General features: G+C 43.2%; 1 protein-coding gene across 7 annotated transcripts in view; it reads right to left on the reverse strand.

Annotated features, from left to right (window-relative positions):
- Positions 1–24,549, reverse strand: part of MAST2 (microtubule associated serine/threonine kinase 2) — a 231,660-nt gene extending 207,111 nt beyond the window's left edge. For all 7 annotated transcript variants that reach the window (XM_054489601.2, XM_054489590.2, XM_054489581.2 and 4 more), the window contains exon 1: positions 21,144–24,549. In XM_054489601.2, coding sequence (XP_054345576.1) covers positions 21,144–21,320 — 177 coding nt within the window. In that variant the 5' untranslated portion in view covers positions 21,321–24,549. The remainder of the gene's footprint in view (positions 1–21,143) is intronic.
- Positions 24,550–26,068: the final 1,519 nt, after the last annotated feature.

Below are 26,068 nucleotides of genomic sequence, written 5' to 3' on the forward strand. Positions count from 1 at the left end.
GCAATACGAAACATTGACAGAACCTTCCCATTCCACTCCAACACCTCTTTCTCCTCATTCAGTAAGCAGTGTCCAATAATATTATCAACATGTAGACATTTTTAAGCCAACACCCACCTAATCAGGAGTATTATAATAAATAAGAAACTTTTGAAAAAAATTAGCCCAATGAGGTATATCTATTATATGTCAATGAAGGAAGCTATAACAAATACAGATAAGTAACACATCAAACTGATCTAGACAGTACAGAGACAAGAACCATTCTTGTCTATTATATGTCAGTGAAGGAAGCTATAACAAATACAGATAAGTAACACATCAAACTGATCTAGACAGTACAGAGACAAGAACCATTAGAGAATAACTGGGCTGGGTGCAGTAGCTCACACCTGTAATCCCAGCACTTTGGGAGTCTGAGGCAGGTGGATCATGAGGTCAGGAGTTCAAGACCAGCCTGGCCAAGATGATGAAACCCTGTCTCTACTAAAAATACAAAAATTAGCCAGGCGTGGTGGCGGGTACCTGTGACCCCAGCTTACTCGGGAGGCTGAGACAGAGAATTGCTTGAACCCAAGAGGTGGAGGTTGCAGTGATCCAAGATCACACCACTGCACTCCAGCCTGGGCAACAGAGCGAGACTCCGTCTCAAAAAAAAAAAAAAAGAGAATAACTGACCCCATGTCACCTGCCATTTGAAAAACAAGCTTCAAGTAACTGGCACCATAGCAATACTAAAAGCCACAAGGGGCAAAAAAGGAGGAAATTTCCAGTTCTCTAAGATTTAAAAAAAAAGAAAAAAAAAACAAATTCTATACAGTTATATGTTGTGATTAGTGAGTTCAAAAAAATGGGAAAGTACTAATATTGGTTGGTGGTGACTATCCAAAACATGATTTACAAATGCCCAAACATAAAAAAGAAGAGTGAAGTTGGTGAAGAAAAACACCTGAAAAGAAGAAAATGACAATTTCAAAACATGGTGGTAAGTGAATAAAAGGATAAAGGAGGATATTGAGGCACTGAATCAAACAATTGATGTGTCCAGGCACCTAACTGTAGCAGGACTCAGCAGTGAGACAGGGGGAACAGGAAATAGAACTTAATGCAAAAACAGAAGGTAGCAAAGGAACAGCTTGTATATTCACTATTTGGCATGTCAAGGATGAAACAGTACCTATGGATCAAGGAGAAACCAGGGAGGGAAGCAGAGTTTGGACTAATGCTGGTAACCCATTAAAGAGGGTTGGTCACTCACAAAGGTGACAAGCACAGCAAGAAGCTCTAGGTAGAGAGAACTGAGGAGGCCTTGGAAGACATCAAGCTAAAGTGGATATCCTCTATGAAGGCAATGTGGAGAGGGAAAGATCCTATCCCAAAAAAACTTACAACCAGCTGCACGGGAGAACCAGCATTTGGATGCCTGCTACACTGTATGGATGAATAATCCATCTTAGCCAGAGAAAGAACAATCAAGAAAGAATTTGATCAGTACCAATTAAGAGAAACACATATACTTTTCAATTTCCCTATTCCCTCCCACAAGACACCAAAGGAAAGAAACCAGAAAACAGAGGAGGAGAAAAGAAAGAGAGGATCACACCCCTTCTTATTGCAAGTCTCTTCCAGTCAAAACCTGGCAAAGGAAAGGAAATATAAATTAAATATGAAATTTGAACTTTTAAGCTAGGATTTTTAACTTTTACTGAAGTACATTACTCATTTTAGAAAAGTACACATACCTAAGCATAGAACTCAATGAATTTTCACAAATTGAACATACCCACTAAGCAGCATCAAGATTAAAACACTGAAAATAGCCAGGCACGGTGGCTCATGCCTGTAATCCCAGAACTTTGGGAGGCTGAGGTGGGCGGATCATTTGAGGTCAGGAGTTCAAGACCAGCCTGGCCAACATGGCAAAACCCCATCTCTACTAAAAATACAAAAATTAGCTGGCCGTGATGGCACGTGCCTGTAATCCCAGCTACTTGGGAAGCTGAGGCACAAGAATCGCGTGAACCTGGGAGGCAGAGGTTGCAGTGAGCAGAAATCACACCATTGCACTCCAGGCTGGGAGACAGAGCAACACTCTGTCACAAAAAAAAAAAAAAAAAAAAAAAAAGGTGAAGGTGAAACAATATATGAATATGGGAATTCTAGAAGAGAAGGGGGCAGTAAGAACATGTGAAGAGGCCGGGCGCCATGGCTCACGCCTGTAATCCCAGCACTTTGAGAGGCCAAGGGGGGCAGATCATGAGGTTAGGAGTTTGAGACCAGCCTGGCCAACACGGTGAAACCCCGTCTCTAATAAAAATACAAAAATCAGCTGGCGTGGTGATGCATGCCTGTAGTTCCAGCTACTCAGGAGGCTGAAGCACAGTTATCACTTGAACCCAAGAGCGGAGGTTGCAGCGAGCCAAGATCCTGCCACTGCACTTCAGCCTGGGTAACAGAACGAGACTCTGTCTCAAAAAAAAAAAAAAGAAGAAATAACATCAAAACTTCCCAAATGTGATGACAGATACAAATCTACACATCCAAGAAGCTCTGCGACTTCTAAGCAGGTTAAATTCAAAAAGGTTCATATGGAGACACATGATAACCAAACTGTCAAAGCCAATGGCAAAGAAAGAATATTCAAAGCAGCAAGAGAAAAACAACTTGTCAAATACAGGAGATCCTCAATCAGACGAACAGCTCATATCTCATCAGAACTGTGGAGTCCAGAAGTGAGTAGGATGACATACAGAATTCTATCTTGAGCATAACTGTCCTTCAAAAATGAGGAAAAAATAAAGGCCGGGTGCAGTGGCTCACACCTGTAATCCCAACTTTGGGAGGCCAAGGCAGGCAGGTCGCTTGAGCCCAGGAGTTTGAGATCAGCCTGGGCAACACGGCGAAACCCTGTCTCTGCAAAACACATAAAAGTTAGCTGGGCATGGTGACATGTGCCTGTGGTCCCAGCTACTCAGGAGGATAAGGCAAGAAAATTGCTTGAGCCCAGGAGGTCAACACTGCAGTGAGCCAAGATTGCACCACTACACTCCAGCCTGGGAAACAGAGCAAGACACTGACTCAAAAAAAAAAAAAAAAAAAAAAAGAGAGAGAAAGAGAAATCGAGGCATTTTCAGATTAAGGAAAAAAAAGCAGACAGAGTCCATCACCACTACATATGTTCTACATCAAATCCTAAAAGGCATCTTCAAGTTGAAATGAAAGGACACTAAACAGAAACTTAAAGCCATCTGAAAAAATGAAGATACAAAAAATAAAAAATAAAGATCCCCAGCAAAGGTAACTATATGGACAAATATCACAGCCAGTATTATTCTATTTTTGTTTTTTAGCTCCACCGTTTTTCCCTATATGACTTAAAAGACAAAAGCATTAAAAAAATTATAAATCTATGATATTTAGCACACAATGAATAAAGATGTAATCTGCCACAAAAACAACATATCAAGGAAATGGAGCTATACAGCAATAAGGTTTTTGTATACTACAGAAGTTAAACTGGTACCATTTCAAACCAGACTGTTATAAATTTAGTATGTTACATGTAATCTCCATAGCAACCAAAAAAAAAATTCTAAAAAACACACACAAAAGGAAGTGAGAAAAGATCCCCTTGATCCAGTTTTGCTTTGGTTGCCTCTGCATGTAGGGTATTTATTGCTCAAGAAATTTTTGCCCAAACCAATGTACTAGCAAGTTTCCCCAAAGTTTTCTTTTAGTAGTTTCAGAGTTTGAAGTTTAAGATTTAAATCTTTAACACATTTTTTATTTTTGTATATGGGAAGAGATAGGGATCTAGTTTCACTCTTCTGCATGTAGATATCTGCATATAGATTTCCAGTTTTCCGAGAACCATTTATTGTACACACTGTCCTTTTACCAAAGTATGTTCTTGGGCACCTCTGTCAAAAACCAGTTCACTGTAAATGTATGGATTTATTAATGGGTTCTCTACTCTGTTCCATTGGTCTATGTTTGTTTTTATGTCAGTACCATGCTGTTTTGGTTACCATAGCTTTCTAGTATCTTTTCAAGTCAGGTAATGTGATTTCTCCAGTTTTCTTCTTTATGTTGAAGATAGCTTTGGCTATTCTGAGTCCTCTGTGGTTCCACATAAATTTTAGAATTGTTTTTTCTATTTCTGTGGAGAATGTCATTGGCATTTTGAATATGAATTGTATTGAATCTGTAGATTGCTTTGGGTACTATGGACATTTTAATAGTGATTTTTCCAATCCATGAACATGAAACATCTTTTCATTTTTTTAATGTCCTCTTCAATTTCTTGCATCAGTGTTTAATAGTTTTCATTAGAGAGATCTTTCATCTCTTTGGTTAATCCCTAGGTATTTTATTTGCAGCTATTGTAAATGGGGTTACTTTCTTGATTTTTTTCTGATTGTTCACTGTTGGCATACAGAAACACTACTGATCTCCGTGTGTTGACTTTGGATCCTGCAACTTTACGGAATTTATCAGTTCTAATAGTTTTTTGGTGAAGTCTTTAAGCTTTTGCCAAATATAAGATCACATCATCTGCAAACAAGGATAATTTGACTTCTTTTCCAATTTGGATACCCTTTATTTCTTTTTCTTGTCTAATTACCATAGTTAAGACTTCCAGTACTATTAGGTTGGTACAAACGTAATTGCGGTGGTTTGCATGGTTAGAATTTGTCATCTGATATTGGAATACATTCTCTCTTTTTTTTTTTTGAGACAGACTTTTGCTCTTGTTGCCCAGTCTGGAGTGCAATGGCACGATCTCGGCTCACTGCAACCTCCGCCTCCTGGGTTCAAGCGATTCTCCTGCCTCAGCCTCCCAAGTAGCTGGGATTACAGGTATGTGCCACCGGGCCTGGCTAATTCTGTATTTTTAGTAGAGACAAGGTTTCGCCATGTTGGTCAGGCTGGTCTCAAACTCCTGAACTCTGGTGATCCAGCCACCTCAGCCTCCCAAAGTGCTGGGATTACAGGCGTGAGCCACTGTGCCCGGTCTTGGAATACATTCTTAAATAAATGCCACTATATTATACATCATTTTAATGTGCATTTTTTTGTTTTATGTTTTTTGGCTAGAGACTTATTTACTTGCTGTTTATGTTTTAGACTATGGAAATGAAGTTAGATAAAAAGCAAATTTGAGCGATTTTTAAATAAGTTCAAAATGGGTCGTAAGGCAAAGGAGACAACTCACAACATCAATAATGCATTTGGAGAGGAACTGCTAACAACTGTACAGTGCAGTGGTGGTTCAAAAAGTTTTGCAAAGGAGGCGAGCCTTGAAGGTGAGGAGTGTAGTGGCCGACCATCTGAAGTTCACAACGACCAATTGTGAGCAATCATCGAAAATGATCCTCTTAGAACTACACAAGAAGTTGCCGAAGAACTCAACATCGACCATCCTACAGTCATTCAGCATTTGAAGCAAATCGAAAAGGTGAAAAAGCTCGTTAAGTGGGTGCCTCATGAGCTGAGTGAAAAATAAAAAAAATCATCATTTTGAAGCGTCGTCTTCTCTTATTCTATAGAACAGTGAACCATTTCTCGATCACATTGTGACATGCAAGGAAAAGTGGACTTTATACGACAACCTGTGACAACCAGCTCAGTGGCTGGACTGAGAAGAAGCTCCAAAGCACTTCCCAAAGCCAAACTTGTATCAAATAAAGGTCACGGTCACTGTTTGGTGCTCTGCTGTTAGTCTGATCCACTACAACTTTCTGAACCCCAGTGAAAGCATAACATCTGAGAAGTATGCTCAACAATCTCAATGAGACGCACCAAAAACTGCAATGCCTGACGCCAGCATTGGTCAACAAAAAGGACCCAATTCTCCACAACAACACCCAACTGCACATCACACAACCAACCTTCAACAGGTGAATGAATTGGGCTACGAAGTTTTCCCTCCCACCATATTCACCTAACCTCTCACCAACCAACTACCACTTCTTCAAGCATCTCGACAACGTTTTGCAGAGAAAACATTTCCATGACCAGCAGGATGCAGAACATTCTTTCCAAGAGTTCGTCAAATCCCAAAGCATGGATTTTTACACAACAAGAACAAACATTTCTCACTGGCAAAAATGTGTTGATTGTAATGGTTCCTATTTTGATTAATAAAGATGTGTTTGAGCCTAGTTAAAATAATTTAAAATTCACAGTCCAAAACCACAATTACTTTTGCAACAACCTAATACCATACTGTCTATGTCTGGAAAAGTTGTTGTAGTTATTATGATTGATCAATTCATCTTTTCATGATATGAGTCATTTATACACCATAATTATTGTTATTAATATAGTAGTCTGTTTTTCTGTGTACTTACTATTACCAGTCAGTTTTGTACCTTCAGATGATTTCTTATTGCTCATTAACATCCTTTTCTTTCAGATTGAAGAACTCCCTTTAGCATTTGTGTGGGACAGGTCTGGTGTTGATGAAATTACTCGACTTCTGTCTTGTAAAGTCGTTATTTCTCCTTCATGTTTGAAGAATATTTTCACCAGATATACTATTCTAGGATAGAAGTTTTTTCCTTCAGCACTTTAAATATGTCATGCCACTCTCTCTTGGCCTGTAAGCGGTTTCCACTGAAAAGTCTGGTCCCAGACATATTGAAGCTCCGTTGTATGTTATTTTTGTTTTTTCTCTTACTGCTTTTAGGATCCTTCATCTTTTACCTTTAGAAGTTTGATTATTAAATGCCTCGAGATAGTCTTCTTTGGGCTAAATCTGCTTGGCATTCTAGAACCTTATACTTGAATACAGAAATCTTTCTCTAAGTTTGGGAAGTTCTCTGTTGTTATTCACTTCGATAAACTTTCTACCCCTATCTCTCTACCTCCTCTTTAAGGCCAAAACTCTTAGATTTGCCCTTTGGAGGCTAGATCTTGTAGGCATGCTTTTTATTCCTTTTTATCTTTTTCTTCTTTTGTCCCCTCTGGCTGTGTATTTTCAAATAGCCTGTCTTCGAGCTCACTAATTCTTTCTTCTGGGGCCAGGTGCTGTGGCTCACACCTGTAATCACAACACTTTGAGAAACCGAGGCGGGTGGATCACGAGGTCAGGAGATCGAGACCATCCTGGCTGACACGGTGAAACCCTGTCTCTATTAAAAAACAAGAAAATTAGCCAGGTGTGGTGGCACACACCTGTAATCCCAGCTACTTGGGAGGCTGAGCCAGGAGAATCGCTTGAACCTGAGAGGCAGAGGTTGCAGGGAGCCATTATGCCACTGCACTACAGCCTGGGCAACAGAGCGAGACTCCATCTCAATAAATAAATAAATAAATAAATTCTTTCTTCTGCTTAATCAGTTCTGCTATTAAAGGACTCTGATGCATTCTTTAGTATATCAACTGCATTTTTCAACTCCAAAATTTCAGCTTGGTTCTTTTTAATTATTTCCATTTCTTTGCTGAAGTTACCTGAGAGGATTCTGATTTCCTTATCTGTGTTATCCTGTATTTCTCTGAATTTCCTCAAAACAGGTATTTTGATTCTCTGTCTGAAGGGTCATGTACCTCTATCTCTCCAGGATTGGTCCTTGGTGCCTTACTTAGTTTGTTTGGTGATGTCGTGTTTTCCTGGATGGTCTTAATGCTTGTGGATATTTGTCAGTGTCTGGGCACTGAAGAGTTAAATATATATTGTAGTCTTTGCAATCTGGGCTTGTTTGCATCTGTTATTCTTGGGAAGACTTTCCAGGTATTTGAAGGGACTTGGGTGTTCCAATCTAAGTTTCTGGTCACTACAGCCTTATCTGCTTAGGAGGTTCCCCAAGCCCAGTAACACTATGGTTCTCACAGATTCACAGAGGTGAATTTTGGTGGTCCTGGATAGATCCGCAATAATTCTCAAGATTACCAGGCAGAGATTCTTGTTTTCTTCCCTTTCTCCCAAATGGAATCAGTCGCTCTCTCTCTCTCTCTCTCTCTCTCTACCTCATACCAAGCTGCCTTTCTTGGGGTTGCCAGAGACTACCTCTGCCACAGGCCGCAGAAAAGCTTTTCCAGATCTCCTATCTGCGCTTGGGAAAAAGGCCTTTACTTGCATTCAAAATTGTTATATAACTCAAAACTGTGGGTCTAGAAGGAAAAAAAGGAGGCTATGGTTCCAGGCTGTCTATAACCAAAATAAATGGATTTCTGTATGGTTCTAAGCTAAGGACTACATTGGGGTTTGAGTCCTGTGGCAGGAACTAGTTAGAGGTTGATCAAGCATGATTCACCTTCCTCCTGAGCACAGGCCACATGACATTTCCCAGCCCTCCAGTAGTTAGGCATGGCCCTGAAACTGAGTTCTGGCAATGGAATATGAGTGGAAGGGATTAATCCATTTCTAGGATTGGCCCATCCTCCACTTTCCTCAGGTGACCTTGGAAGCCATGTGTAGAAAATGGAAGCGCCTCAATCAAGGGGTCCTTCTGAATCAGTTACAGGAAGTAATGTTCTTTAATATAAAAGACCAAAGACTGAGCTAGTCACAAAGTATCACTTTCTCTTACTGGTTAAAGGTAGAACTTAAATGTTCCTGGGTCATTTAAACAAAAATCACCTTGGTTACACCCCTATGAAATAACTTAAGGACTTAAAAAAAAAACTATTAACAACTATTTCTAAATCCTCTGCTTTTCAAAACATTCCTGAAAGCCTAACAGATAGAAAGTTTGACCAGGCACAGCGGCTCATGCCTGTAATCCCAGCACTTAGGGAGCCTGATGCGGGCAGATCACCTGAGGTCAGGAGTTCAAGACCAGCCTGCCCAACATGGCGAAACCCCATCTCTACTAAAAATATAAAAATTAGCTGGGTGTGGTGGCTTGTGCCTGTAGTCCTAGCTACTCAGGAGGCTGAGACAGGAAAATCGCTTGAACCTGGGAGACAGAGGTTGCAGTGAACCGAGATCACATCATTGCACTCCAGACTGGGAGACAGCATGAGACTCTGTTTCAAAAAAAAAAAAAAAGAAGATCTGACAAAACTATATTACTTCTGCTTTGCTGAAATAATGGCAAAGAAACGATGTAGCTTATTAATCTCCAACAAATTAATGGTTAAAGGATATATGCATCTACTACTCAGGTTCACCCTTAAGGAAACTACACTAAAGCTGGTACAACTAAGATAGTATCACAGAATTTTAACACATGGTTCCCCTGGGCTGAATTTTTCTTAATTACATTCTAAAACCTAGGGAGACTATTCTATCTTCTAAGCCAGCTACTTAATAAAGAAATCCATAAAAGTTTCCCTGAAGGGGAAAATGCACAAATTAGAGCCTCCTTTCAAGCTGAATAAAATAAAAGAATAGTTTAATAACACCAACAAATCAAAGGTCAAGATAGCTTTTTCTTTTTATTTTTGAGATAGAGTTTCGCTCTTGTCACCCAGGCTGGAGTACAATGGCGTGATCTTGGCTCACTACAACCTCCAACTCCCGGGTTCAAGCAATTCTCCTGCCTCAGCCTCCCAAGTAGCTGGAACTATAGGCGTGTGCCACCACGCTGGGCTAATTTTTGTGTTTTTAGTAGTGACGGGGTTTTGCCATGTTTGCCAGGCTGGTCTCAAACTCCTGACCTCAGGTGATACACCCGCCTCGACCTCCCAAAGTGTTGGGATCATAGGCATGAGCCACCGTGCCCAGCCTGTAAGTTTATTTTAAAATATTTTTCTCTCTTTAGGCCGGGCGCGGTGGCTCACGCCTGTAATCCCAGCACTTTGGGAGGCTGAGGCGGGTGGATCACCTGAGGTCAGGAGTTCAAGACCACCCTGACTAACATGGCGAAACGCTGTCTCTAATAAAAATACAAAAATTAGCCAGGCATGGTGGCAGGCACCTATAATCCCAGCTACTCAGGAGACTAAGGCGGGAGAATTACTTGGACTCGGAAGGCGAAGGTTGCAGTGAGCCAAAATCACGCCACTGCACTCCATCCAGCCTGAGGGACAAAAAGAGACTCCATCTCAAAAATAAAATATTTTTAATAATAAATTAACTTTACCTTACTGTAATTTTTTACTTTATTAACTTTTTAATTTTTTTAAAAAAAGGGTGTCATTCTATTGCCAACGCTGGAGTATGGTGGCACAATCATAGCTCACTGCAGCCTCTAACTACTGCACTCAAGCCATCCTCCTGCCTTAGCCCCCCAACATAGCTGGCTACAGGTATGAGCCACCACACCCAGCTAATTTTTTTTTTTTTTTTTTTTGAGATGGAGTCTCGCTCTGTCGCCCAGGCTGGAGTGCAGTGGTGCAATCTCAGCTCACTGCAAGCTCCGCCTCCCAGGTTCATGCCATTCTCCTGCCTCAGCCTCCCAAGTAGCTGGGACTACAGGCGTCCACTACAACACCCGGCTAATTTTGTGTATTTTTAGTAGAGATGGGGTTTCACCATGTTAGCCAGGATGGTCTCCATCTCCTGACCTTGTGATCCACACTCCTCAGCCTCCCAAAGTGCCACACCCAGCTAATTTTTTTATTTTTTGTAGAGACAGTCTTCCTGTCTTGCCTAGGCTGGTCTCCAACTCCCGGGCTCAAGTGATCCTCCCACCTCAGCTTCCCAAAGTGCTGAGATTACAGACACGAGCCACCATGCCCAGCCTTCTTTAACTTTTTGTCTCTTCTGTAATAACACTTAGCTTAAAATACAAACACATTATACAAAATATTTTCTTTCATTATCCTTATTCTATAATCTTTTTTCTATTAATTTTTTTTTTTTTTACTTTTTAAACTGTTTTGTTAGAAGGTAAGATACAAACATATGCACTAGCCTAGGCCTACACAGGGTCGAGATCATCAATATCACTGTCTTCCACCTCCACATCTTGTCCCATGGGAAGGTATTCAGGGGCAATAATGGAGCAATAATGGAGGTGACACGGAGCTGTCATCTCCTATGGTAGCAATGTCTTCCCTGGAATTACACTGAAGGACTTGTCTGAGGCTGTTTTACAGTTAACTTTTTTTTTTAATAAGTAGGGGTACACTCTAAAATAACAATAGAAAGTATAGTATAGTAAATACATAAGCAAGTAACATAGTTGTATATTATCATCATTTGGTATTATGTGCTGTGCATGCACTAACTCTATGTGCTGTACCTTTATACCATGGCAGTGCAGTAGGTTTTACACAGGCATTACCATGAACATGTAATGTGTTGCACTATAATGCTGTAATAGCTAGATGTCACTAGGCAATAGAAATTTTTCAACTCTGTTATAATCTTATGGGAAGCCAGGCATAATAGTTCATACTTATAATCCCAACACTTTGGAAGGCCAAGGCAGAAGGACTGCTTGAGGCCAAGAGTTCAAGACCAGCCTGGGCAACATAGCAAGACTTCATCTCTATCTAAAAAAAAAAGTTTAATAAAAAAATAATAATCTGGCCAGGCGCAGTGGTTCATGCCTATAATCCCAGCACTTTGGGAGGCCGAGGTGGGCGGATCACCTGACGTCAGAAGTTCGAGACCAGCCTGGCCAACATGGTGAAACCCTGTCTCTACTAAAAATATAAAAATTAGCCAGGTGTGGTGGCAGAAGCCTGTAATCCCAGCTACTCGGGAGGCTGAGGCAGAAGAATTGTTTGAATCCGGAAGGCAGAGGTTGCAGTGAGCCAAGATCGTGCCACTGCACTCCAGCCTGGGGGACAAGAGCGAAACTTCATCTCAAAAAAAAAAAAAAAATTGGTCAGGCGTGGTGGCGGCTGCCTATAATCCTAGCTACTTGGGAGGCTGAGGCAGGAGAATCGCTTGAACCCAGGAGGCGGAGGTTCCAGTGAGCTGAGATCGCACCACTGCACTCCAGCCTGAGCAACAGAGCAAGACTCGGTCTCAAAAAAAAAATGATAATAATAGTAATAATCTTATGGGACCCCCATCTTGTATGTCATCCATCACTGACTAAAACATAATTATGTGGAACATGACTGTATTCAGAGAAAAAGAAAATGAATAGTTGCATCTATACTGAACACGTATAGATATTTTTTCTTGTCACTATTACCTAAGCAATAGAGTATAACAGTTATTTACATAGCATTTACATTGTATTATGTATTATAAATAATCTGGAGATGATTTAAAGTACATGGGAGGATATACATAGGTTACATGCAAATACTATGCCATTTTATAGATAGAACTTGAGCATACCAGAGTTTGGTATCTGTAGGGGGTCATGTACTCAATCCCCCAGAGATATTGAGGGACAACTGTAGCAGCAGACAGACCTGAGGGGCTGAATGTGGAATACAGGTAAGGTTAAGAAAAAAATCAAACACAACCTCCAGTTTTGTTCTGGTAAATGAGTAGTACCATCTATTGACATGAGGAAGACTGGGGAAGAAGCAGACTAGAAAGTGAAAATCAAGACTTCATTTTTGGACATGTTAAGTTTGAGAGGTCTCTGAGATATCCAAATGAAAATGTTACACAGACTATTAAAAATAGGAGTAGGGCCAGGCACAGTGGCCTATGCTTGTAACCCCAGCACTTTGGGAGGCCAAAGTGGGCGGATCACCTGAGGTCGGGAGTTTGAGACAGCCTGACCAACATGGAGAAACCTAGTCTCTACTAAAAATACAAAATTAGCCAGGCGTGGTGGCACATGCCTGTAATCCCAGCTACTCGGGAGGCTGAGGCAGGAGAATCACTTGAACCTGGGAGGTGGAGGTTGCAGTGAGCCAAGATGGCACCACTGCACACTCCAGCCCGGGCAACAGTGCCAGACTCCGTCTTAAAAAAAAAAAAAAAAAAAAAAAAAGCTTACAGATTGATCTTTAGGCCAAGAGACATCCAGAACAATTACGGGAAAACTCTGTAAGCACATGTGTCTTACCCTCATCAGGGAACATTTGCCAACCTGCTTCAAGCCACCATAGGCTCTCTGCTCCCAGTACTTTTGATGAAACTAAATATTTCAAAGTTAACAGCTTTTTAGGAGCTAGCCCTTACCCATACCCTGGAGAAGAGGGAAAGGAGGTCAAATACCCTTTTGCACTGAAAACTCGGAAGACTTCTCAAATGCTCATGTTTCAAACAGCATGTCCTGCATCCTATCCTCCACACAGTTGCCAGAGTAATCCAACTAAAACACAAATAAAAATATACTGCTCCTGTGCCGCGCACGGTGGCTCACACCTGTAATCCCAGCATTTTGGGAGGCCGAGGCGGGCAGATCACCTGAGGTCAGGAGGTCCAGACCAGCCTGGCCAACATGGTGAAACCCCGTCTTTACTAAAAATAGAAAAATTAGGCCGGGCACAGTGGCTCACGCCTGTAATCCTAGCACTTTGGGAGGCCAAGACGGCGGATCACGAGGTCAGGAGATCAAGACCATCCTGGCTAACACAGTGAAACCCTGTCTCTACTAAAAACACAAAAAAATTAGCTGGGCATGGTGGCGGGCGCCTGTAGTCCCAGCTATTCGGGAGGCTGAGGCAGGAGAATGGCGGGAACCCGGGAGGCGGAGCTTGCAGTGAGCCAAGATCAGGCCACTGCACTCCAGCCTGGGTGACAAAGTGAGACTCTGTGTCAAAAAAAAAAAAAGCCGGGTGCGGTGGCTCACGCCTGTAATCCCAGCACTTTGGGAGGCCGAGGCGGACAGATCACGAGGTCAGGAGATGGAGACCATCCTGGCTAACATGGTGAAACCCCGTCTCTACTGAAAATACAAAAAAATTAGCCGGGCATCGTGGTGGGCGCCTGTAATCCCAGCTACTCCGGAGGCTGAGGCAGGAGAATGACGAACCTGGGAGGCGGAGCTTGCAGTGAGCCGAGATCGCGCCACTGCACTCGAGTCTGGGCGACAGAGCGAGACTCCGTCTCAAAAAAAAAAAAAAAAAATACAAAAATACAAAAATTAGCTGGGCATGGTGGCATCCCAGCGACTCGAGAGGCTGAGGCAGGAGAATTGCTTGAACCCCACAGGCGGAGGCTGCAGTGAGCCGAGATCGCGCCATCGCACTCCAGCCTGGGAGACAAGAGCGAGACTTCGTCTCCAAAAAAAAAAAATATATATACTGCTCTCGGCTAGGCACGGTGGCCCACGCCTGTAATCCCAACACTTTGAGAGGCCGAGCCAGGTGGATCACTTGAGGTCGGGAGTTTGAGACCAGCCTGACCAACATGGAAAAACTCCGTCTCTACTAAAATACAAAATTAGCCAGGCATGGTGGCCAATGCCTGTAATCCCAGCTACTTGGGAGGCTGAGGCAGGAGAATAGCTTGAACGTGGGAGGCGGAAGTTGCGGTGAGCCGAGATCGTGCTACTGCACTCCAGCCTGGGCCACAAAGCAAGACTCTGCCTCAAAAAAAAAAAGAATATACTGCTTCCCTACTTATTACCTTTTTTTTTTTTGAGACGGAATCTCGCTCTGTCGCCCAGGATGGAGTACAGTGGTGCGATCTTGGCTTACCGCAACCTCCACCTCCCGGGTTCAAGCGATTCTCCTGCCTCAGCCTCCCAAGTAGCTGGGATTACAGGCGCCCACCAAGACGCCTGGCTAATTTTTGTATTTTTAGTAGAGACGGGGTTTCATCATGTTGGCCAGGCTGGTCTCGAACTCCTAACCTTAGGTGATCCACCCACCTTGGTCTCCCAAAGTGCTGGGATTACAGGCGTGAGCCACCACACCCAGCCAATTATCCTTTTATATCACACTAAAGACCCTCAACAATCAAGGCTTCTTTAATGTCTAACTTAGCATTTATGCCTTCAACATAAAGCTCTGGGTCTGGCAATAACAAACCGATTATAGTTCCTACATATATTATGCAGCTTCCCTTCTATGTGCTTTCTGCTCTATGCTTTTCCCAATGTACTAACCCTGTAATGCAGAAGAAAGAGGTTCTGATTTCCATTAAAATAATTTTTTAAAATTCCTGTCACACTGAGGGTATTTTAGGAACTAAAGTTGAACTCATCTTCTGCCATCCCCAAAAATATTCTATTTCCTTTGTCTACTCCTACCATATAACCATTATTACTCAAATTACTAAAATTTAAAATATTTGAATCATTCTCCATTCATTCATTCAATAAATAATTACTGAGCACCTATTGTGAGCAAAGCCTTTGGCTCTGCATTGTTAGACAAAATGATGACATAGTTCTTACCTTCAATAACATGCAACTTAGAAGCAAAAATGAAATACAAAAAAACACAGAAAGATGAAAGTGCTAAAACACTGATTCATCCTTTCATTCAGCAAATATTTATTCAGCATCTACTTTATATGACCAGGAATGGATCAAACAATGTGTTACAGAAACAAAATGAGATAAGACTACTTATTAAGCACCTACTTCTTATGTGCTTTCCAATCATTTTTGCATTTGATCTCTTGGAACCTAAGCTTTCACTTTTAAACCACAGAATTTTGAGAACTGGAATTTCAGGACATTCACAGATTTCCTGAAGCCCAATTAAGGATCCTCCAAGGATCCCATGTGGAAAAACAACTTTGCAGAAGAGTTTTTTTGTGTGTGTGGTTTTGTTTTTGTTTTTTTTGTTTGTTTGTTTTTTGCTTTCTTTTTGAGACATGGTCTCACTCTGTCACCCAGACTGGAGTGCAGTGGTACAACCTTGGCTCACTGCAGCCTCAACTTCCTGGGGTCCCACCTCAGCCTTCCAAGTAGCTGGACCCACAGGCACGCACCACCAACCCCAACTAATTTTTGTATTTTTTGTAGAGATGGGGTTTCACCATGTTGCTCAGTCTGGTCTCAACTCCTGAGCTCAAGCAACCGGCCTGCTCAACCTCCCAAAGTGCTGGGATTACAAGTATGAGCCACCACACCTGGCATCACAGAAGTTTCTGTGGCATTTGAGTTAGGCCTGGAAAACTGAGTAGAATTTTAATATGTAGTGGCAGAGAATAAAGAGCTTCTGAAACTGATGACTAATTAAAGTAGATCAAAGTGCCTAACAATAAACAAATACTTACTGAATGTCTATTACATATCAGTTAAAATACTAGAGGCTGAAGATACCATGATGATTAAGACAGCCTCAGAGGAATTCATTTGAAATGACTTACAATCAATTAGGACATTGAGCAAATATCTATGTTTCTAATAAATACACAAATAACTATGTTTCAAGTACTATACTAAGCCCTAGGTATACAGAATTAAATGGAACAGTCTGAGTCTCAAAGAACTTACTAATGAGAGAAACAAGATAATTTTAGTATTGTATGCCATGATCGAGAAAAGCAGAGGGTCCCAAGGAACCAAGAGAAGTGGCATCTAACTTTGACTCTTCTAACAAAAAGTGCTAAGTATCAAGTAGACCTTGAATGCCAAGTCCTCAGGCTTAATTCTATGGGTAATAAGAAGCTTATGAAGGTATATGAATATAGAGAAATGAAATGAACATTTAATGAGTATTTAAAAAGCACTTACCATTAGCCAGGGAGGCAATGAGTTCCAATCTTTTGTTAATAGAACATGAAATATATTAGAGGTTAAAAGACTGAAGACTGAGTAATTACAGTTAAGATACTGCAACAACCAAGACTAAAGTTTATAAATATGAAATTAAGGTAGTGACAATGGGAATAATGGTTTGAAAGATTTCATGAAGGTAGAATCGAGAGAACCTAATGCCAGACTGGCTAAGGGAGTCAAAGGAGAAGAAGTAAAAGACCACAGATGTAGGCCAGGCGCAGTGGCTCACGCCTGTAATCCTAATACTTTGGGAGGTCAAGGCGGGTGGATTGCCTAAGCTCAGGAGTTCGAGACCAGCCTGGGCAACACAGTGAAACCGCATCTCTACTAAATACAAAAAATTAGCCAGGCATGCGCTACTCAGGAGGCTGAGACAGGAGAAACGCTTGAACCTGAGAGGCAGAGGTTACAATAAGCCGAGATCGCGCCACTGCACTCCAGCCTGGGTGACAGAGCAAGACTCCATCTCAAAAAAAAACAAACAAAAAAAGCCACAGATGTAATTTCATGTTGGATGACAAAAAGGAAAGACACAGAGAGAAGCATATTTCAACACAGAAATTATTCTATTTTCATGATACAGTAAACCACTGACCTTCTGGAGATCCAAGTCCTACATCCTGATTAGAACGTATTCCTAAATACCAGTATAATAAAAACTGTAACAAGCACTGTTCCATGTCATGAGAAATGGAAAAAAAAAGTTACCGGTGAGATGTAGATGCTTGCTGATCAGCTGGGCTCTTACTACCCAAATAAATAGAATTCAACCAGTCTCAACACACACAATGAAAATTTTGGCCTTTTTAAAATCATAAATTATTACAAATTATGAACTTTCAAGGTCACTATCAAATTATAAAAATCACAAATGTTAGGCCGGGCACAGTGGCTCACACCTGTAATCCCAGGACTTTGGGAGGCCGAGGCAGGTGGATCACCTGAGGTCAGGAGTTTGAGATCAGCCTGGCCAACATGGTGAAACCCCGTCTCTACTAAAAATACAAAAATTAGCCAGGCGTGGTGGCGGACGCCTGTAATCCCAGCTACTGGGGAGGCTGAAGCTGGAGAATCACTTGAGCCTGGGAGGCAAAGGTTGGAGTGAGCTGAGGTCCTACCACTGCACTCCAGCCTGGGTGACAAAGTGAGACCCTGTCTCAAAAAAAAAAAAAATCACAAATGTTAAGAACACAAATGATGAGTCTATGGTGGAAATGTTAAGCACAAAAATGGAAATGTAGAGCTAAGGAAAGAGGTCACACCTAAAGAGACTCAGCTCACTTTACAAGGATGTTCTGGGACACAATGCCATAAATAAAGAGGACTGCAGACCCTTGTTCTACATCCTCAACATCTACAAACAGAGTGAGCCTGCTAAATAGAGTACAATAAAGGATCAAGCTAAGGACAGAGGACATGTCCTCAAGGAACATTTCAGGAACAGGAAGAGAAAACACAAGACAAAGACACGCAAGAGAGCAGTCAGAGAAGCAGTAACAGAATGGATATTATATGAAAAAAGAGAAAAAAATGTCAACAAGGAACACACAGTCAACAGTAACAAATAGTTCATACAGGTCGGACAAGATGAGGAAAAGACTATCAGATTTAGTAATTTAAAGGTTCCCAGGACTTTTACATATTTCTCTCTGTAACTATTTCACAATGAAAACTTTTCACAAGTAGCCATGAATTATATTTTAATTTGAAAAACAAGCTGGGCACTCATGCCTGTAATCCCAGCACTTTGGGAGGTCAAGGTGGGAGAATCACTTGAGCCCAGTAGTTCGAGGCTAGCCTGACCAACATGGTAAGATACCACCTCTACAAAAAATAAAAAATTAGGCCATGGTAGTTCACGCCTGTAATCCCAGCACTTTGGGAGGCCAAGGCGGGCAGATCATCTGAGGTTAGGAGCTCATGACTAGCCTGGCCAACATGGTGAAACCCCATCTCCACTAAAAATAGAGAATTAGCCAGGCATGGTGGTGCATGCCTGTAATCCCAGCTACTCGGGAGGCTGAGGCAGGAGAATGGCTTGAATCCGGGAGGCAGAGGTTGCAGTGAGCCAAGAATGTGCCGCTGCACTCCAGCCTGGGCGACAGAGGAAGACTCTGTCTCAAAAAGAAAAAGAAAAATAAATAAAAAAATTAGCCGGGCATGGTGGTATGTGCCTATGGTCCCAGCTACTTGGGAGGCTGAGGCAGGAGGATCACTTGAGCCTGGGAGTTCAAGGCTGCCGTGAGCTATGACTGCACCACTACACTCCAGCCTGGGTGACAGAGTGAGATCCTGTCTCAAAAAGAAAAATAAGTGTTAGTAACCATCACAATACATTCATACAATGGAAAATTACACAGCAATGAAAAAGAACTGTTTCTATAAGCAACAACATGGATGAGTCTCAAGACATGATCCGAATGAAAGAATCTGGTCACAAAACAGTACAGACTATGATTCCATTTATATGAAGTATTAGTTCAAAACAAATCTATAGTGACAGAGGTGCTGAGGGAAGTTACATCTGTAAAAGGGTAGTGCTAGGAGAAAGCACAGGGAGCATTCTAGGGTACTGGGAATGTTCTCCATCCTGATGTGAGTTGTGATCATACAGGTACTCATTCTGTAATATTTCATGGACTGAATGAACCTTTGATTTGTCAAACCTCAATAAAAAAGTAATCCCACACAAAAAAAGGTTTTGGTGACCTTAAAGACATCAGTTTTGGGAAAGTATAAGTGAAGAAGCCAAACCATATTAGAAATGTATACAAGGTGAGGAAGCTAAGACACTGAATACAAACTCATTTTTCAAGAAGGCTGTTGGGGAAGCAAAGAAGAGATAACAAAGTCGTTTGGGTAGGTTACACAATTCAGGGAAATTATGTTGTTTTGTTTTTATTTGTGATATAAAACAAAGAGAGTAGTAAGGGTCTAAGGCAAACAAAAGAGGATGAAATCAAGGACATAAGTAGAGAAATTAGACTCGGAGAGGAGGATGAGTACTTCTTTCTCTGAGACTGAAGCTAAGGATGAGTAAACACAAAAATCATAAAATAAACAGGAGGGAAAAATCAAGTAATCTTGAACTCTTCCATGAAATATGCAGTAAGGTCAACTGGACAGGTAAACTGAGACAGGAAAGGATCTGGACTTGAAGTTCATTGTACAAGTTTTGACTAGATGATACTGCAGAGAATGTAAAAGGTAAGTATTAGGTACATGGCAGAGTAAATTGCAGCAAGAGGACAATGCTCAGCAGCTGGAAGCAGGGGCAGAGATGGTCAATGGTGCAGTCTCCTCAGGGCTCAGTGGGGAATAAGAGGTGGAAGAACAAAAGGGGAGAAAAGTCCAAGGGCTACCTAGCATGGTATATAATTTTTAAACTGTCTAAAGAGCCGGACACAGTGGCTCATGCCTGTAATCCTGATTACCTGAGGTTGGAGTTCGAGACCAGCCTGGCCAACATGGTGAAACCCTGTCTCTACTAAAAATACAAAAAAATTAGCTGGACATGGTGGTAAGCACCTGTAATCCCAGCTAGTCGGGAGGCTGAGGCAGGAGAATCGCTGAACCCAGGAGGTGGAGGTTGCAGTGAGCCGAAATAATGCCACTGCACTCTGGCCTGGCCGACAGAGCGAGACTTCGTCTCAAAAAAAAAAAAGTGTCTAAGGAAAATGCTAATTTATCTGAGAGAAAAGAGGTAAGAGACCTGTAAGAAGTCTTAAAACATTCAAGGATGAAATCACTATCAGCTCTATCAGCACCCGAATAGAGCTGAACAAAAGGAAAGCTGTCACTAGAGTTCATTACTACAGAACACTTTTCTGTAAGTCCAACAAGACCAAGGATCACTTATTCTCCTTTCACTAAACTTACTACCGCTGCTAGTGGCAGCTTCTCCTGCCTGATAAAACTGACCTTTATCCCCTACTCATAAATACACCTATTCTTGACTAATAAATTACATAAACACATCCTGTTCATTCAGAAACTCCATGAATATTTGTATGCTGCTGTGTTTTCCCAGTAATGCGTTTTCAGTGGAAAACTAGAAGGCAAACCATATATCTACGAATTCTATTCACAAAATTGGGCTTAACACTGCTCACATGCAGGTGTTTCACAAGTGCTTTCTTGTGAAATAGATGATTGGTAAAGAGAACCTTAACAATGATTGTGAACACACTGGTACAAAAGTATAATAATGGCCAAATCAGAGAATGCTTGGGAGTGTCATCCGTTTTTACAATTTTAAGGACAACCTCTGGGAAACAGGATAACACTATATCAAACTGACTTACATCTTACTCTATTTACTCCTATGGATAACTCCTCAACGCCTCTTTAGTAAACCTACTCGTTGCAGCTCACACAACTCAGCCCACACTCCAGCGTCCTTTCGCCCCATCCAGAACCCCTATCTCTTGCACCAATTTTTCATTCTTCTACTCCCCCATTTCCAATACAACCCCAGGCCACCACTTCCATTTCTCCACTCCCCATTTCTCGGCCTCCCCAGACCTCCCACTCCTCCCCGCGAACTACTCAGACCCCACCCCTCCAAAGCTCCAGTCCGGGTCCTCCCGCCGAAGATCCCCTCCCCCACGGCTTCCATTCAGGTTCCCCCTCCCGGATTCCAACCCGCCCTACCTGCTCCTTGCCCTCGGGCCCCGCGGGGCCCGTCCGCTCCTCCAGCCGCTGCCTCCCGGGCGGCGCTCGCCGGCGCGACGGCAAAGACTGGGGCAGCTCCGCCGCCCGCTGAACTCCATCCTCCCGGCGGTCGGGGGGCGGCGGCTGCGGTCGGTCGCGGCAGCGGCTCCGCTTCATATCTGCAGCTGGGGCCCGCCGGCGTCAGCGCCGCGACTGTCCCGGCTCCGCACTGCCCCGGGCCGCAGCGCAGCCGCGCCAACCACCGCCCGCGGCCACCATGGCCGGGCGGGCGCCCTAAGCCACCGACCCCAGCCCGCGGCGCCTTCGAGCCTTCTGGGGCCTCCGGCGCTGCGACCTCCTCTGCGCTCCTCACGGAAGAGACAGCATCGCTGCCGCCTCGCCTTCTCCCACCCGGCACACGCTGGGAAGGCCACCCGCCACCGGCTCAGTCGCCTGCCTACAGCCAGCCTTCGGCCGGCCCCGCCCCTCACGCGCGCGCACCGGGAGCCCGCCCGCCACCTCCGGCCGCGCGCCGCCTCCCGCGCACGCGCCAGCGAACGGTCGCAAAGGACCCGCCCGTGGCCCTGGCGCGCAGTCGGAGGACCAGAAGGGGGCGGGACTCTCGGCGCGCCGGCAGCGGCTGCGGACTCCCATTGAATCTTTCATTCATCCGTTCATGAAACTGCCGGGCCAAGCTCAGTGCTAGGGACCCAAAAATGAGTTCGAGTCGATCGGTGTCCTCAAGGAACTAGGGAGAGAGGGGCCGGGAGCAGGAAGGAGACAGAATAACACAACTAATGAATAGAAGGCTAATGCATGCCTTTTTATTTAGTGCCTGCCAACCCTCACCTAATTCTCATATCACACTCAGGAGGCAAATCTGCGCATTCTCATATTACAGATAAAGAGACTGAGGCGAAGTGAAATGCACCAGGTCACCCAGAAAATCAGTGATCAAACTAGACGGAATTCTGGCTCTTCTGTCCCTTTCCACCGTGTTTGCTCTTTCCGGACAGTAAGACAGTGTGGAAACGCGTATAAAAGTGGAAAAAGTGATGGATTCCTTCTGGGAGGAGGAGAGGACAAAAACGGCATACAATGAAGTCATCGTGTAAAGCCCAGCCCAGTCTGCTGTGGCCTGGGTAGCCTGACCTGCTGCCTGCAGTGACTCATCTGCTCAGCAACATGTGGTGGTAGCTCAGCTCTGGCCTCCCTCTGGCTTCAGCTGGTCTGCCACATGTTGTGTTTTTCCTCTTTTGACCTAGAAGCCTTGCTTAAAGCCTTCACCCATTTGTCCTGGGCCTCTTCCCTGACCTCTTTCTGAGTAATAAAAATACCCAACACTATGGAGTGCCCACTGGATACCACACACTGTGCATTCAATTCAGACATACACAAACAAGAAGTAAGTTGTATTTCCATTTTACAGTTGAGGAAATAGGCTCAAATTACGTAATATGCTCAACATCACACAGTTTATAAGTCCAAAGCCAGGATTCAAACCCAGGTCTGTCAGATCCGGACAGAAAGACAGTGTGGAAACACCTATAAAAGTGGAAAAAGTGATGGATTCCTTCTGGGAGGACGGGAGGACCCACATAACCAATGTGCTCTACAGCCTGTCACCAGCCTGCTCCTCTATTCCCTGTCCCAGTTCCTTACCACCCATCCAGTTGCCTCAACCAGAAACCTGGAAATCATCTGGACTCCTTCCTTGTCCTTTCCTCACATCCAATAAATGAACAAGTCTTATTGCCTCTATAACCTCACTATTTCTCCAATCTGCCTCCTCTTTCAGTCCCATTGGCACCACCTCAAGTCTCATCTTCCCTCACCTACTTGACTGGGAAAACCTTCTAACTGGTTCACTTATGCCAGTCTCATTGTCTTCAAACTCATCCTTCAAAAAGCCCTCACAAGACTCTTCCTATATGTTACTTGCTTGCTTAAAACCATTAAATGGACCGGGTGCAGTGGCTCACGCCTATAATCCCAGCACTTTGGGAGGCCAAGGCAGGCAGATCATGAAGTTAGGAGATCAAGACCATCCTGGCTAACACAGTGAAACCCCGTCTCTACTAAAAATACAAAAAAATTAGCCAGGCGTGGTGGTGGGCGCCTGTAGTCCCAGCTACTCGGGAGGCTGAGAACTGCATGAACCCGGGAGGCAGAGCTTGCAGTGAGCCAAGATCTTGCCACTGCACTCCAGCCCGGGTGACAGAGCAAGACTCCGTCTCAAAAAAAAAAAAAAAAAAAAAAAAAACAGTTAAATGAGGCCGGGCATGGCGGCTCACTCCTGTAATCCCAGCACTTTGGGAGGCCAAGGCAGGTAGATAATGAGGTCAGGAGATCAAGACCATCCTGGCTAACACGGTGAAACCCTGTCTCTGCTAAAAATACAAAAAATTAGCTGGGCGTGATGGCAGGCGCCTGTAGTCCCAGCTACTCGGGAGGCTGAGGCGGGAGAATGAAGTGAACCCGGGAGGTGGAGCTTGCAGTGAGCCAAGATCACGCCACTGAACTCCAGCCTGGGCGACAGAGTGAGATTCCATCTCAAAAAAAAAAACAAAAAACAGTTAAATGAATCTCAAGATGAAGTATAAACTTACTATGGCTGGCAAGGCCATCCAAATCTGGCCTCTACCTCCCTCTCCTTCTCTCATTAATCCATGCTGTGACAACTATTTATAATTATTCCAGCTACATGTACAGGGTCTGTCACATCCTTAGTTACAAATAACAGAAACAACTCTGACTATCTTAAGCCTAAGGGGTAATTTCTTAGAAGGCTACATAGAATGCATCACAGAGCTGAACAGAGATAGGAGAAAAAGGCTTATGTAACTGGCAGGAAACAAGGAGCCCCCACAGACTGCACCTCAGGGACAATCTCAGGACACTGCTGTCACAACCACCAGGCAATGAGCTGCGCTGCTACTGTGCACCCCTGCAAAGTAATTCTAACCCTCTCTTCATAGTTGCATCATCATTACAGATCAACAGTCTCTGGCAGGAGAACCCACTGACTCAGCCTTGGTAACTTAAGGACCAGAACCCATTCTACCTTCTCACCTTCCATATTGGGACTGCGAGAGTTATTGGGCAGATAGACTCTAAGCTAGTCCTCCTGCTCTACCTGCTTCCCGGTATTTTACACCTTTATGTAATCCCTTCCCATGAATGGAGATGAGGACTTTGACTTGTTTCCAACCAATAGAATACAAAAAAAGTAACACGATATCATTTCCTTGATTATGTTACATTATATAAGACTCTATCTTGCTAGAAGACTCACTCTTGCACTCCTAATGGCCTTGACAAAGCAAGCTGTCATTCTCTGAACTGCCTATGGAGAGGTCCATGTGGCAGGAAACTCCAGGCAACCTCTAGGACAGCCTCTGGCCCAACAGCAAAAGAAAAGAAACAAAAGAAAAACAAAACAAAAGAAAAAACTCTGTAGTTCCAATCCTACAAGCAGGAGGAAATGAGTTCTCCTAACAGTGAGACTGAGCTTGGAAACAGGCCCTTCTCCAGTTGAGCACCCAGATGGGAACACAGCCCACACAACTTGGTGGAAGCCTGATGAGACCCTGAAGCAAAGAACCGAACCCTGAAGCAAAGAACATAAATCTAGACAGAAACTGTGAGATAATAAATGCATGTTATGTTAAGCTTCTAAGCTTGTGGTAATTATATATTTGTATTACATGTTAATACAAAACTAATACAGCCAGATACTTTCTTAGCCTCCCATCAGCCAGAAATGGCAATGTGACACAATGTGGCCCACATCCACTTTTTTTTTTCTTTTTTTTTTTTTTTTTTTTTTGTGATGGAGTCTTACTCTGTCACCCAGGCTAGAAGTGCAATGGCTCAATCTCCACTTACCACAACCTCCACCTCCCAGGTTCAAGTGATTCTCCTGCTTCAGCCTCTGAGTAGCTAAGATTACTGGCACATGCCACTGCACCCGCCTAATTTTTGTATTTTTAGTAGAGACAGGGTTTCTTCACATTGGCCAGGCTGGTCTTGAACTCCTGACTTCAGGTGATCTGCCCACCTCAGCCTCCTAAAGTGCTGGGATTACAGGCATGAGCCACCACGCCCGGCCCCACATCCACTTTTATACTTGTCTTCACCAGCTCAATAAGTGACAAGTCAATTTTTTTTTCAGTTGCTTAGGCCAAAACCTCAGAGTGATCCTTGAGTTCTCTCTTTCTCACATGCTTCATATCCACTCCATTAGCAAATCCTGTGCAAATTAGTAGGATATTATAATTAGCTGAGGGAGAGGTGATAGTGACTAGTACTGAGACAATGACAACAGGGACGGACGAACATGGGTGGACTTTAGAGAGATCCAGAAAGTAGAAACCACAGGACCTGTTAACTGCATCAAAGGTGCAGAGAGAGAAAAAAAGCCCTAAGAATGATTTCCAAGTTTCTGGCTTGGACAACTGAGGTAGGGAACAGAAGAGGGAAAAAAAAGTGTGAAACAGATTATGGTCAATTCCATTTTAGATGTGTTTGCTCTGAAGTGCCAGTGAGATATCCAAGTGAAGATGTCTAGTAAGCTACTGGTTACACCAGTGTAGAACTCAGAACTGAGGGCCACCCATAGTTAGATGTTTAACCGATATGAACAATACCATACTCTTAGAATATAAATATGATCACATTACTTTTCCTTATTCTAGTTAGGCCCCTTATGTCATATTATTAGGAAGCCTAGTATCTCCTCCTTAATTGTTTAAGAACTCCAAAATTGTTTCATATTCTAAAAGTTAAGTATGGGCTGGGCACCGTCGCTCACACCTGTAATCCCAGAACTTTAGGAGGCCAAGGTGGGATGATCACTTGAGCCCAAGATTTTTGAGACCAGCCTAGGTGACATGGCAAAACCCCATCTCTACAAAAAATACAAA

Source organism: Pongo pygmaeus, chromosome 1 (genome assembly GCF_028885625.2).
Source record: "Pongo pygmaeus isolate AG05252 chromosome 1, NHGRI_mPonPyg2-v2.0_pri, whole genome shotgun sequence".
In the NCBI taxonomy this organism is placed as follows: domain Eukaryota; kingdom Metazoa; phylum Chordata; class Mammalia; order Primates; family Hominidae; genus Pongo; species Pongo pygmaeus.